General features: G+C 32.8%; 1 protein-coding gene across 1 annotated transcript; it reads left to right on the plus strand.

Moving 5' to 3' along the window:
• Window positions 1-1,452: 1,452 nt before the first annotated feature.
• Window positions 1,453-8,813, plus strand: LOC142614034 (phospholipase D gamma 1-like). Its single transcript, XM_075786557.1, has 10 exons — window positions 1,453-3,012; window positions 3,515-3,631; window positions 4,006-4,200; window positions 4,609-4,860; window positions 4,986-5,054; window positions 5,156-5,303; window positions 6,121-6,269; window positions 6,417-6,593; window positions 6,732-6,929; window positions 8,321-8,813. The coding sequence occupies exons 1-10, from the start codon at window positions 2,047-2,049 to the stop codon at window positions 8,612-8,614; spliced, it is 2,565 nt and encodes an 854-aa protein (XP_075642672.1). The 5' UTR covers window positions 1,453-2,046; the 3' UTR covers window positions 8,615-8,813.
• Window positions 8,814-14,753: the final 5,940 nt, after the last annotated feature.

The raw sequence follows: 14,753 nt of genomic DNA on the forward strand, positions 1-14,753 counted from the left end.
ATTGACACCTATTTTATGTAAAAAATAAAGTTTAACTACAAAATTAGTTGTACCCTAAGCTACAACCTTACTCAATATCTTTTTATTGGAAGTAAATTTTGATAAATCTACTATTGGATTATGTCTTCTTTTTATATACTCCATGCTTGTAAAATTTCTAGAAAAGTAAAAATCTATAACTATGTTATCAATAAATTGTTTAAATTGCAAGTTTTTGAAATTTAAAATTATGCATAAAATATAAGTTTATAGATCATATAGTAAATAATATCAAATTAACACAAAATTTGACATGTGTATTAAGAGCGTAATAAACATGCAATTTAACAGTTAGATTTTCAAAATATGTAGTGATGTTTATTTTATTGAGTAAGGTTGTCCAATTTTCTAGCTAAATTTTGCCCTTATGTAAATGACATCATACATGCAGTAAGTGGTTGTTTTCTTCTCCACGAGAGAGAGAGAGAGAGAGAGAGAGAGAGAGACTACAAAAATGTGCACACCTATAGATAATTAGTATATTCATTTATTCCATAAGCATATTCCATAAAATAATAATTTGGTATAAATACAAATTTTGTTGAGATAAAAGCTTAAATAGATAGATCCACATGACAAAATCCTAGACTATTCCATTTGAGGTTCCTACATATTATATATATATATATATATATATATATATATATATATATATATATATATATAATGACCTACTTTAAAATTATTATAATTTTATATATTACTATAGTAAATTCTAGTTAGTTAAATTAGTAAAGTCTTTTATCCTCAAAAAAAAAAAAAATCTCAAATTCTAGTTGATGTGTTTGACCTAATGATAAAAAATAATTCTATACGGGTTATAAGCTAGTAAGAACATAATGTTTTGATTGCCGTTATTTATAAACTAAGAGGTTTAAAAATATCAAAATTAAAGCAAGTTGGGGTTGGAATTGGAGTGGTGTTGCTGAGTTATCCGTGCATATAATTATCCGTAAATTATCCTGAAATATTATTTATTTGAGGTTTAATTGAATGAATTGTCCTGAAATATTAAAAAAAAAAAATTAAAAAAAAAAAAACATTTTTTTCCCAAAATGTTATTATATATATTTTTGTTCGGGGCGGATAAGGTGAAAGAAAACATTGATTTTTATTATTTGACTGAGAAAACGAGGGAAAACGCAAACCTAATTTTGAATTTTCTAAACGAAACTTCTCCTCTTTGTTTTGTCCACTCAGGCAGGCATTCTGCTTAGACGCCCTTGAATTCAATATTTCATAAATAAGACCATTTTCATTTTTCAACGGTCTCTCTTTCTCTCTCTTACTCTTTGTGCTGCGTGTGTGTGTGTTAAACTATTTGCATATAATAATCTCATCTGGTGTTGAATAGTCCCCATTGCCCACTTGCTAACATTTTATCATGCTTAACTTCGATGGCTATCTTTCTTCTTTTTACTCGTTCCACGATCTCTTTGAATTTGTTATTAGTTATTACTCTTTCACAACACTATTATTCCCATTACCCATTTTCCGATTTTCAAGTTTGAACCCCACCATCAACATCTCCTTCTTGGTCTCTCACTTACGTTTACCCAGTCAAACCTCCCCTGTATATTACCTATCAAAGTTAAACCCCAAGATGATATTTTCACTTCTCTCACTTTTCATCAATTTCAGCATACCCACCTGACCAATTATTCTGCTTCACTTCTTTGCATTGATTATAAGGTCAAATACCAAGTTCCCAATAGCTGTCTCAGCTTCATTCTGTTTTTAGTTGACCAGTCTAATTCATTGCCAAATCTTCCTTTGATGTTGAAGAACAAGACAATATTAAGTGCCTATATTCATTGGGTATTCTTAAAATTTTGATCTTGAGTTCCGTTGTTGTCGTTGGGTTTACTTCTTCTTAGTCAGTGTAGTTGTTGTTCAACTTCAATCTGCTGAATCAGCCTAATTCAAGTTCTTGATTGCATATTTTGACACATAAAAGAGTGTCCCATACAATTCTAGCTTTATAAGTACTGAAAGATTTGTTGTTTAATGGAGAAGCATGCTGCATATGCTCAAACATACTCATTTGGAGGCTCAAACCATGGTCAGGGTCAACAAGCTGTGCCATTTCAGACCAACAAGAGTTCCCTTAAGGTTTTGCTGTTACATGGGAACTTAGAGATCTGGGTTAAGGAGGCCAAAAACCTTCCTAACATGGATTCGTTTCATAACAAGTTAGGAGATATGTTTTCCAAATTGCCTGTGAAGGTTAACAACAAAATTGAGGGGCATATGTCTGATAAGATAACAAGTGATCCTTATGTCACAGTATCAGTATCAGGTGCTGTAATTGGGAGGACATTTGTGATTAGTAACAGTGAGAACCCTGTTTGGAGGCAGAATTTTAATGTTCCTGTAGCACATTGTGCTGCAGAAGTGCATTTTGTTGTAAAAGACAGTGATATTGTTGGCTCACAGATTATGGGTGCTGTGGGAATTCCAGTGGAGCAATTATATTCTGGAATGAAAATTGAGGGAACCTTCCCAATTCTTAATGCCAGTGGGAAGCCCTGTAAGGCTGGAGCTATCTTGAGTTTATCAATTCGGTATACCCCAGTGGATAAAGTGAACATTTATCATGGAGTAGATTCAAGTCCTAATTCCCAAGGGGTCCCTGGTACCTACTTTCCACTTAGGAAATGTGGAAAAGTGACACTATATCAAGATGCCCATGTTCATGATGGTTGCCTTCCCAGTTTGAAGCTTCATGGTGATGTTCAGTATGAGCACAGGAGTTGTTGGCATGATATCTTTGAAGCAATAAGTCAGGCCCGTCGTTTGATATACATTGCAGGGTGGTCGGTGTACCACAAGGTTAAACTGATTCGAGATGGTAATAATGCAACAGATTGCATGTTGGGGGATCTTCTCAAAATCAAGTCACAAGAAGGTGTAAGAGTGCTGCTCCTTGTATGGGATGATCCTACCTCTAGGAACATTTTGGGATTTAAAACAGTAAGGAACTAAGAAATTTTACTAGCATATGTCACCACTATTCCATTATATAGCACAATTTGGGATCAAAATCATTATATACTTTGCTGGTTAAAATTTTTTTTTTGGTCTTCAAATACTACAGTGGTTAGTGAATTTCCTTATCATTATGGTTTTTTGTTTTGTGAAGTGAAATTACAATAGAAATACAATTTTGTTTTATTCCTCACAATGGCCCTTCTGAATTTAGTCGAGATTTCAATTATCAGACAATGAATTATCTAGTTTGTATCTGTTTGTACACGTTCCATTATTTATGTTTTGCTCAAATTTTTCTTCCTTTGTATGGTCCACTTTATGGCAGGAAGGTAAAACACAATTCAAGTGGCTGACCACAAGTAGCTTATTATCATTTAAATTTCTGATTTGAGGAGAATTATGCATCATTTTTCTCTTTCTTGCATCAAGTAGTTATTTTTATATCCTCTGGCATTATGTATTCACTGATTTCTATGAAATGTAGGAAGGCATCATGCATACCAATGATGAGGAGACTCGCCATTTTTTTAAGCACTCTTCAGTGCAAGTTCTACTCTGCCCCCGATCTGCTGGGAAAGGACTTAGCTGGGTCAAAAAGCAGGTTTGATATAGATAAGTCGCAATATATCTATCAATTGTCCAACTACATGCCGTTTCTTTGAATGCAGCAGCTGCAGAATTGTGTCTCATAATCTTACCTGATGCTGCTTTATTGGATGAACCTACTAAATCTTTGTGTTTTGTGTATTTGGTGGTGTGGTTCTGAAGATTTCATTTTACTTTTATTTTCTTTATTGGATGTATAAGCATACAAACACACAAACATAGCATTTACTATTTACATGTGTGTTTTATACATACGTGTGTGTATGTATGTATTTATTTATTTATACAGACATGCATGTACTTCTCAAATGAGATTTTCTGTATTGGTACTTGATTTGAATTTCTTGTTTTCTTATGTTTTATTATCAGGAAGTTGGAACAATCTATACCCATCATCAGAAAACAGTTATTGTGGATGCGGATGCAGGTCACTATAAACGAAAGATCATGGCATTTGTTGGAGGTCTTGATTTATGCATGGGCCGATATGATACTCCTAAACATCCTCTTTTTAGGACTTTACAAACAGTGCACAAAGATGACTACCGTAACACCAACTTCACGGTAAATTGTTCGTTTAATTTTTAGTTTCCATGAGTGTAGTTGATCCAGATTTTGGAATATCATTATTCTCCTTTTTTTGTCCTAAGATATATCAGGCAAAGAAGAATATTTTAATTGCAAAACTCATGCATACATGTATGATTTTGTTAGTGTAACTGAGAAGAACTAAAATTATTATTGTTGAAAAAAACAGACAAACACCCAAGCAGTTGCTTGATGTACATTCCAATAATAGGATGCAATAACATACATATGGTTTATTAGTTATTGTATTAATTTTGTCTCATCTTACACCTGAAATATAATAGATAAGGCTGAGCATGAGGAATCAACTTTAGAAAATATGATAAGTTTCATTTGGGTACTTTCCCCTCATTTTAACCTTTCTTTGCCTTCTAATTAAAATAGGAGCCTCTTGTTGGCTGTCCAAGAGAACCGTGGCATGATTTGCATTGTCGTATTGATGGTCCAGCTGCATATGATGTCCTTACCAATTTTGAGGAGCGTTGGCGAAAGGCATCACAACCTCACGGGCTTGAAAGGCTAAAAGCATCATCACATGATGATGCTCTACTTAAGATCGAAAGAATTCCTGACATCATTGGGATAGCAGAGTTTCCTTGCCAAACTCAGAAGGATCCAGAGGGTTGGCATGTACAGGTACAATTGATGTCAATCTTCTATTGGAGTTGGATTTTTCAATTCATGATTTCTTCTTCTTCTTCTACTTCTTCTTCTTCTTTTTTTTTTTTTTTTTTTTGGGACTAAATTTGCCACAATTGAAGGTTTTTCGTTCAATTGATTCCAATTCTGTGAAAGGATTTCCAGAGGACCCAAAAGATGCTATGAGCATGGTGAGAAAAATCCTTGGATATTCAACTCACTTGTTAAAATAAGATACTTGATTATGTCCCAATGAAGGTAATGAACTAATATGTTTACATTGTTGTAACAGAATCTCTTATGTGGGAAGAATGTACTGATAGACATAAGCATACATACAGCATATGTGAAGGCAATCCGTGCTGCCCAAAAATTCATTTATATTGAGAACCAGTACTTCCTTGGGTCATCATACAATTGGGATTCTCACAAAGACTTAGGTGAGTAACTCTAACAAATGAGGTTAAGAATAAAGTAGTGAGACATAATTATGTATCTTTAGAACATACTACTATAAAAATCATCCTTCGTTGCTTTTTTCCTTTCTTGAAATTTCCTTGACAGCATGGAAATGGTATTTAAAGCGATTCCATTTCTTGTTGAATGTTTCAGTCCTTGTATTTTTAATTCTAATATGTAATGTAGGTTGTCATAAAATTTAATTAGAAAAAATATAGTACTTTCTTAGTCAAATTTAGTATAAATGCTGTGTCAATTTTTGGTTTTGCAATCTAGTTACTGCCTTGATTTTGATTTTATTTACATAACAAGAACACAGACAGAGATTTCAGTGTTTCTCACAAATATGTGATCCAACCCATTGACCTGCAAAAGAATAAAAAAAAGGCATTACTGGACATGGTCATATAGCACTGGTGTTTCAGATACAATAATTTTGATATAGCAAAAAGCTAAAGATATACATGCTCTTGTTGTGTAGTCTTGGTGGAATCCAATTTAATTCTCTGACAGGGTCTCAACACAATTAGCTTGGTGGCCAAAAACCATGTTTATTTAATAATATTGATATGCTATTTGAATTTTTAAATGTGATAGTTGGATATTCTACAATAAGCTGACTTGCAGTATTATGCTATTTTGAATCGTTTCTGGTAATTGTCTATGTGGCAGGAAAGGTATGCTCTTTCAATTTTTCAGAGGATATTGGAGAAGAAATAATAACAAGTTGGGTTGGGTTGGGTTGGGAACATCATTGAATTCATAGTTATAAGCAATAAAATACACTTTTCCCTGCAGGTGCCAATAATTTAATACCGATGGAAATTGCTCTCAAAATTGTTAACAAAATAAAAGCGAATCAGAGGTTCTCTGCATATATCATTATCCCAATGTGGCCAGAAGGTGTTCCTACAAGCACTCCCACTCAGCGGATTCTCTATTGGCAGGTAGATTGTTATTCTCTTTTCTCGTTTGATGCATGCAGTTGTCATGCCTATCAGTTAGAAGTGAACACTAATGCTTGAGACCGTAAGGCATTGTTTATGGGTTTCTTGCCACATAATTTTTACCTGGTTTTATTTTGATTTCTGCAGCATAAAACAATGCAGATGATGTATGAAATGATTTACAATGCTTTAAAGGAGGTTGGACTCGAGAACAAATATGAGCCACAAGACTATTTGAATTTCTTTTGCCTGGGCAATCGTGAGGCACCAGATACGGAAGACAGTTCAGGTGCAACAAATTCCGCTGCAGTAAAGACTCCTCAAGTATTTCCCTTTATCTGCCTGAGTTCAGTTTTCAGTTTTCAGTTTTCTCTTTCCAAAATGTTAAGTTTCCATTTACAGTTAGATCATTCTTTCACCCTTATTAGTGTTGCTTAAGTGTACTGTATGTTGGTTATGTAGGTACTTACTCAGAAGAGTAGGCGTTTTATGGTTTATGTCCACTCTAAGGGAATGATAGTGGATGATGAGTATGTGATACTAGGATCCGCAAATATAAATCAGCGGTCCATGGAAGGCACTAGAGACACTGAAATTGCAATGGGTGCATATCAGCCTTATCATACCTGGGCAAGCAAACGTTCTAGTCCACATGGACAGGTAAGCTTAACAAAACAGAACTCTTTGCATTTACCTCATATGTCTGTGTAAATGTACATGTAAAAGATGCTAAGTGAACTAGAAGGCTACTAGTATAGGGGGAAAAAATTCCATTAAGTTTCATTAAAGTTGAGGAAATTATTTTCGGCATAATAAAATAGTAATTCATTGCAAAATCATCTTGAATAATTTTTTCTTGTGTGAGGCTCTGAGCATTGAAATTTCACGAGCCAGTTAGCAAATTATGCAGGCGTTATGTGTGAGTGTTTTTCTTAGTTACTGTTTTGTTGTCTGAGTTTGTGATTATCAAAGCAATAAGTACTTAACAAAAAACAAATGTGTCTGAGTGTGGTTCTGGCTATAGGTTTGCTTGATCTGTTTGAAAAATGCTTATAAATCTCTATGGTTTGTCTTTTGAAGAATAATATGATCAAAGCTTGAGAAGACTCTTGCATGGAATTTAGTTTGGGTCATCTTTTAATCATAAGAGGATTCTCTGTTTGGCTGTAAATAGCTCAAGGAAATCTGGATTCAGCATCCACATTCCCACAAAACCTCAAATTTGTGGGAATGTGGAGTCCCCCAAAACATATGGAGTTCACCCCCCCCCCCCCCTCTTTTAAATGACTATATTATCTCCATTTAACTAATGAATTTAATGTTAAGATACCACCGTGTACCTTTGATACAGTGGTCACTCCACAAATATAAATACTTGTGGGGTGTAGGGAACAAAAACCAGAATTCAATATATGTTTTTTTTTTTAAAGTCGAGAAGTATGAGATTTTTTTTCTCCACATAAATAATTAACCACGCAAGTGTCAATCTACAATTACAAAATAGAGCATACAACGTTTATACTAAAGTGGTGCAAGGTGTTTTTTATGAATCAATTTATATTTAAAACTAACCAATGCAAGATATTTATCCTATGTCATAACTCTTTTTATATATATATATATATATATGAATTCACATGATACTTTTGGTATCTTTTCTTTTCTTGTATGAAGAAAACTCCAAACATATATTTCAAGTTTATATATCTTTTTTGTATCAAAAAAAGTTTATATATCTTTTTCATATGAACTTTAGATGGGAAAAAAAATTGACAAAAAAAAAAACGAAAGGCAAAAGATGATCCTTCAAAAAATTTAGGAATAAATAACATAAAAATCTCATTTTGTCAAAAATTTTGCCTAATTAATAGTGGACATCATTATATTTCCAAGAATCTGGGTTTAGGAGAAACTATTGGACTCTCCATTATTGATGCGGACCCAGCAAAGTTTAATGTTAATATTGTCTTAAGGAAACAAAGAACAAGTGCTATTGTCATTCATATTTTGATTTCTGTAATTCACCTCAATCTTCATATGTATGGATGCAGATATATGGATATAGAGTATCATTATGGGCAGAGCACATTGGAGCTCTCGAAGGATGTTTCAAGCAACCAGAGAGTCTCGAATGTGTGAGGCGGGTAAAGTCATTGAGCGAGCTCAACTGGAGACAATATGTAGCTGATGAGGTAACAGAAATGAAGGGTCACCTATTAAAGTATCCACTCGAAGTTGATCGAGCAGGCAAGGTGAAGCCTCTTCCTGGCTGTGCAACATTCCCAGACGTAGGAGGAACTGTAACTGGGACATTTTCAGTCATTCAAGAGAACCTCACTATCTGATCTACTTCATGATACCAAATCACAGAATTGTTGACAATTCGACCAATTATGTTCCCAGTGAAAGAGAGTATATATATGCTTCCACTCTATGTTTGGCAAATTCCAGCATCTCACGTCATATTAAAATTGTACACTTTTTTATTTTGCCTATATTTGTTCATCCATTCTTATGTATCATATGGTAGGATTAGAACTTGCATTTGTTAGCCTATTAATTCAATTATTAAAGTAAGACTGCGAAATACCCGGAAAAAAATAATAAAATAAATAAATAAAAGGAAGGGTATTTAAGTAAATATATTATGAGGTCAATTTTATAATTTATAATCTACAATTATAAGAGAGTTTTAAAAAAATAAGGTTGAAACTTTAGGCATATATAAACTTATTAAGTCTCTGTATACAGAGAGATATTTTGAGAGAAGAGACTAGACAAAATACTTAAGTAGAGAAAGTTTAACTACACACTTAAGGTAAGAATCTAAATATCCCTTTATTGTGAAATCTAAGTTTTATTTGGGATTAGGGTTTTTTTTTTTTTTTTTTGGGTAAGTATTCAACTATTTAAACATTCAAGAGAGGCAAACATATAAAAGTTTAGATTTATTTTTGTGTGAAATTGAACGTTGTACCTGTAAATTTTTCTATGCTCGGTAATTTAATCTTTTTTATATACGCTTGTTGCGATGAGCGTAAATTGAGGTGCAGATTTAGGCGTAGTGGGTCAAGGGTCAGGTTTCTGCACAGTTTTTATTTAAGAGCCTGTACCGAATTGATGGATTTGGGATAAAAACAAAACAAAAAGTCTAGAATGTATAGGATTAGGTTTGAGGTCTGACAGGTAAAAAATTAAAAAAAAAAAAAAAAAAAGAAGAAAAGGTATAAGTAACAGTGTATTTATTGAAGATGGGTCGGCTACCCAAAAAAAAAAAGCTGTAAACTTAAGTGTAGTACCTCTTGAACTCTTGAATGATGGCCCACGTGCCTTGTCTTTCCTAATGTGACATTGGAGCAGGAGTTATAGCCTTATCTTTAAGGCATGAATGGTAGCAGAAAAAAAAAAAATATATATATATATATATATATATATATGAATTTTGTTAATGTATGTTTTAGCACATAATAATTAATTATTTTTAAAAATATATTTTTGAGAATTAAAAAAATATTTACAACTTTTTCAATTTTCAATTTTTTTTTAAATAGACCTTACATATACTTACGGCTTAACTGGACCTTTTATATATATATATATATATATATATATATATATATATATATAATGACTATGTAGAATTTTGGTGTGAGATAATAGTGGACTGGTGTTGTATATTTTTTTAGTAATTTCATAACGGGTCAAGGGTCAGGTTTCTGCACAGTTTTTACTTAAGAACCTGTACCCGAATAGATGGATTTGGGAAAAAAAAACAAAAAACAAAAGGTCTAGAATGTATAGGATTAGGTTTGAGATCCGACATGTAGTTTTGGTGTTGGTGTGTAAGTGTATTCTCTTATATCATTTTCCTTTCCTTATATATGTGTGTGTGTATATTTTTTTTTTTTTTAAAAGTTACTCAATGTTGTTGAGTTATTTCACATCGATAAGGTGTGATATTGAGAAGGAGTTTATCATTTGTTCTGCAACACTAACTGCCGCATGCAGTTTTGGTGTTGGCCTGTGAGTATATTCTCTTATCTCATCTCATTCCCCTATATATATGTGTGTGTGTGTGTGTTTCTAAAAAAAAGATACTCAGTGTTGTTGAATCATCTCACATCGGTAAGGTGTGATATTGTAAAGGAGTTTATCACTTACTCTGCGACACTAACTGTCATATCTAGTTTTGGTATTAGTGTGTGAATTTATTCCCTTATCTCATTACCTTCTTGTATACATTATGTGTTTCAAAAACAAAAAAAAAAAGTTTGAGGTCTGACAAGTAAAAAATTAAATTAAAAAAAGAAGAAGAAGAAAAGGCGTAAGTAATAGTGTATTTGTTGAAGATGGGTCCGCTACCAAAAATAAAAAATAAAAAGCTGTAAACTTATGTACTTGAAATCTTGAAGGATGGCCCACGTGCCTTGTCTTTCCTAGGGTGACATTGGACTAGGAGTTATAGCCTTATCTTTAAGGCATTAATGGTGGCAAGAAATATATATATATATATATATATATATATATATATATGAATTTTGCTAATGTGTGTCCTTAGGGCACATAATAATTTATTATTTTTAGAAAAAAAATTTTGAAAATTGAAAAAAATTTGACAGTTTTTTCAATTCTTAAGAAAAAATTTTCAAAAATGGATAGGTTAATGTGTGTCCATATGGCACACATTAACCAGACCCTATATATATTATGACCCTGTAGAATTTTAGTGTGAGATAACAGTGGACAGGTGTTGGATATTTTTTTAGTAGTCTTTTTTAAATTTTTGATTATTGAGTAAATAGTGCTTGTAAATTATTTAGGTGATATCTAAAGATTTTAGAGAAAATATTAGGGAGAAGTTTTTTTGTAGTGAGCTAACTGAGGTAAATAATCTTATCCTAATTAAGTTTTATTTTGCTTATATTAATGTAGTTTTAACAACAGAAAATTATTTATAATTGTTAGAATTTTCATTTCTATTACATTACTAATTTCAAGTAAGAATTATTACAAATATATTTTAATACTAAGTATATGATTTTTATATACAGGCTTGAATAAGATATATTTTTGTTAGAAATTATGATTTCATATATATGATTATGGACAATCTGACTATGAATTGATTCTGATACCTAACTAATGAGAGTTATTCATTGGTATTCTGATACCCAAACCAATGGGGCTATTCATTGGTACTCTGATACCCAAACCAATGGGGGTTGTTCATTGGTATTATGATACCCAAACTAATGGGGGTTATTCATTAGTACTCTAATACTCAAACCAATGGGGATTGTTCATTAGTACTCTAATACTCAAACCAATGGGGATTGTTCATTGGTACTCTGATGCCCAGTCACAGGGATATAACGTGGCCATAGTTATAAGATTGTTAAGAATATAAATTACGTTTGAATATTTGAACTGTTTTAAGTCATAAAAACTACGTATGTGATTTTGAAAATGTTTGAGTATTTGAACTATCACTAAAATTGCTTATGTGTTTTTGGAGCCTATTATAAGTTATAACTTTTGATATATGAAAAACTGACTATTTTCTAAACCATCTATGATATATTTGTAAGATTAAAGTATGTGATCTATGTGTAACTTATTATTTTAAGACTATGAAACTTCTTTAGTTATTTTGAAAACACAGTATATTATAATTTTTGAAAACACATATTACATCTTATATTTTACAGATCTATTACTTGATAGAATTTATTTGGACTTCGGTTACTTATTGAGTTGTCAACTCACCCCCTTTTTCCCATTCAGTTTCAGATTGTGAAGAATAACAAGTTTTGGGAGTTTTGTTGTTGTGTTGTGAACATGAAAGAAGCTTAGTAAGTTTGGGATTAGATGGTCTTGTAATGGTCTTATATCTTTTGGTTAATTGGCATTATGTACATGAGGTTTGAATTTTAATCATTTTGAATTATTGGAGATCTATTCCTAAATAAATTGTTGAGATATTATTTATTTATTTAATATAATTTTTGAGGATAAATTTTAGTTACTAAGAAAGTCTTGCACACTTATAAAGTATTTACCTTATAAGTGTGTGATAGTTGTTACGTGTCTATCTTTATAGTTGGGTTCGGAGCGTGACAGACGGTAAAGAAGATAACCCTATGTAGGAGCATCTTTTTGTGTTGGCTGTGAATTTTCAAAGAAAGGGTTGTTCGATCCACAATTGAAAAAGAAATATTCTCTAAGGGTCCGTTTGTTTCGACAGTAAATCACTTCCGGAAAATATTTTCAGCATTTGTGGGTGTTTGGCAACACCTGAAAATTTGGTCAAACGGAAAATGAAATCAGTTGACCGGAAAATAAACCCTCCCCACCCGGAACACGTTTTCCATGTCTATTTTACCTTCAAATTGAAATTTTCCAGAAAATTATCACACAGAGCACGAAGAGAGAGAGAGAGAGAGAGAGAGCACGAAGAGAGAGAGAGACAGAGCACGAAGAGAGAGAGAGAGAGCACCCAGACCGCGCCGGCGAGATCGCACCTTCGCCTTCGCCTTCGCCATCGCCGCGCCGGCGCGATCTCCCCTTCGCCATCGCCATCGCCGGGCCGCGCGATCTCGCCTTCGCCATCGCCAGTCGCCGCGCCGCGCGATCTCGCCTTCGCCATCGCCGCACCGCTCCGGCGCGATCTCACCTTCGCCATCGCCGCACCGCGCCGGCGCGAACTCCCCTTCGCCATCGCCAGTCGCCTCTCTCTCTCTCTCTGTCTTCGTTCTATCTGACCGGATTTGGTTTTTGATGATGAGCTTTTTTTTATTTTTGGGTTTTGTTGTGCTTCATTGAGAAAATTTGATTTTTTTTTGGGTTTTGTTGTTCTAGATCAGGAAATGATATTTGTTTGGAAGTTGAGAAAATGTGAGCAACAAATACAAAATGTATTTTCTATAATATTTTCAAGATGACAACCAAACACCTGAAAATATTTTTCAAAGTATTTTTTCAAATGTTACCAAACACCTAAAAATATTTTCTTTTCCCGAAAATATTTTCAGCTGAAATCATTTTACACCCGGAAACCATTTACTGCCGAACCAAACGCAGCCTAAGTTGAATAGTTCTTCTACCTTCCAATTTCATTTTTTTTTTTTTAGTACGGCTTAACAATTCAGCAGTCACATCATGTGATAGTATTTTTTAGAAAATAAATAAATAACTAAAAAATACACCCTTTAAATTTGGGCAATTGTCATTTTATTAAAGTTTCTTTTTGTCATTTTGATCCATTAAGTTCACATAAATAAAAATAAGTTTTATGTGAAGGCCACAGGATCGGAGCTCCAAAATAAAGGTTCCAACGCTGCTCTAACAAGAATACTTTCCGACAGCTTGAGCCTTCAAGTGTGGTCACTGGGGCTCACGGTGTGGTGGTTTACGCTCTATTTGTTTCTATAATGATATTTTCTAAAAAATGAGTTATTTTTTAAAAAGCATTTTCTATAAAACTATCTCATTTCCAATGTTTGGTAGCAACTTTAAATGAGATGGAAAAACAACCTCCTAACTTCCCTTATTTAGTTTGCTGTGAGGTAGAGTTGTTTTCCAAAAAAATTTAATGGAAAACAATCTCTAAAAATAAGCCATACTTTTTATGTTGACCAAAGATAGTTTTTCTTTGACTCATCTTTTTTTATGTTACCAAACACTGGAAAACAAGGAAAACTATCTTTATACAAGGTTTTCTATTGAAACAAACAGAGCGTTAGTGGGGCTCTAAGTGACCAACTGAGCAAGGTGATTTGTGGTTTGATTTATATGTTGTTACGGGCAAAATGGTTGAAATTTTGGGATTTATTAGGCAATAATTGATTGGGTTTGAGATTAATCCTATTCAGTTTTTATTTGACTGAATTTTTTTTTTTCATAATAGATGAAACATGGGTTTGAGATTTTAATTCAGTTTTGATATATATATATATATATATTCTCTTAACATCTGAAACATGGTGTTGCAAAAATGTTGTGAGGCTTTAACTTTTCATTTGCAATGATTGGTTGCTTTCTTTTCCCTTCTTTTTTTTTAATTTATTTATTTTTATACAAAATAGAAATTCTACTTTAGTCTAATTTAAGTGTATATGTGTGTGTGAAATTCTCTCCTGGAGAAGTGAGACTTGAACCCCAGCCCTTACCCCCCCCCTCCACACACTTCATAAGCACTTATACTTGTGAAATGATCATCACACTAAATGTGCGCGGTGGTGGTTGGTTGCTTTCAATCATCAATGATTCGGTACTCTAATTAGCTTCTATTTAGTGAAAATTTTCTTATTTAATTGTTTTAATTTTAGATCTTATTTTTTATTTAAAATATTTTAATAAATTTTAATTATTAAAAAAATATTTCTTCAATGGCTAACAACAACCTTTTTAACTGAAGGATGAACATGGAAACATGGTTGAATTTAATCGACCAAATTGACAAAAATGAAATTTCAAAGATTTAAA

The sequence above is a fragment of the Castanea sativa genome, chromosome 10 (genome assembly GCF_040712315.1).
Source record: "Castanea sativa cultivar Marrone di Chiusa Pesio chromosome 10, ASM4071231v1".
NCBI classification, from domain to species: domain Eukaryota; kingdom Viridiplantae; phylum Streptophyta; class Magnoliopsida; order Fagales; family Fagaceae; genus Castanea; species Castanea sativa.

What these genes read in the sequence shown, in the direction of transcription:
- LOC142614034 (XM_075786557.1), top strand. Translation starts at nt 2,047, where the DNA reads ATGGAGAAGCATGCTGCATATGCTCAAACATACTCATTTGGAGGCTCA. An exon ending in CTGCAGTAAAGACTCCTCAA is followed by an intron (nt 6,594 to 6,731) that starts GTATTTCCCTTT and finishes TTGGTTATGTAG; the next exon opens with GTACTTACTCAGAAGAGTAG. An exon ending in GTTCTAGTCCACATGGACAG is followed by an intron (nt 6,930 to 8,320) that starts GTAAGCTTAACA and finishes GTATGGATGCAG; the next exon opens with ATATATGGATATAGAGTATC.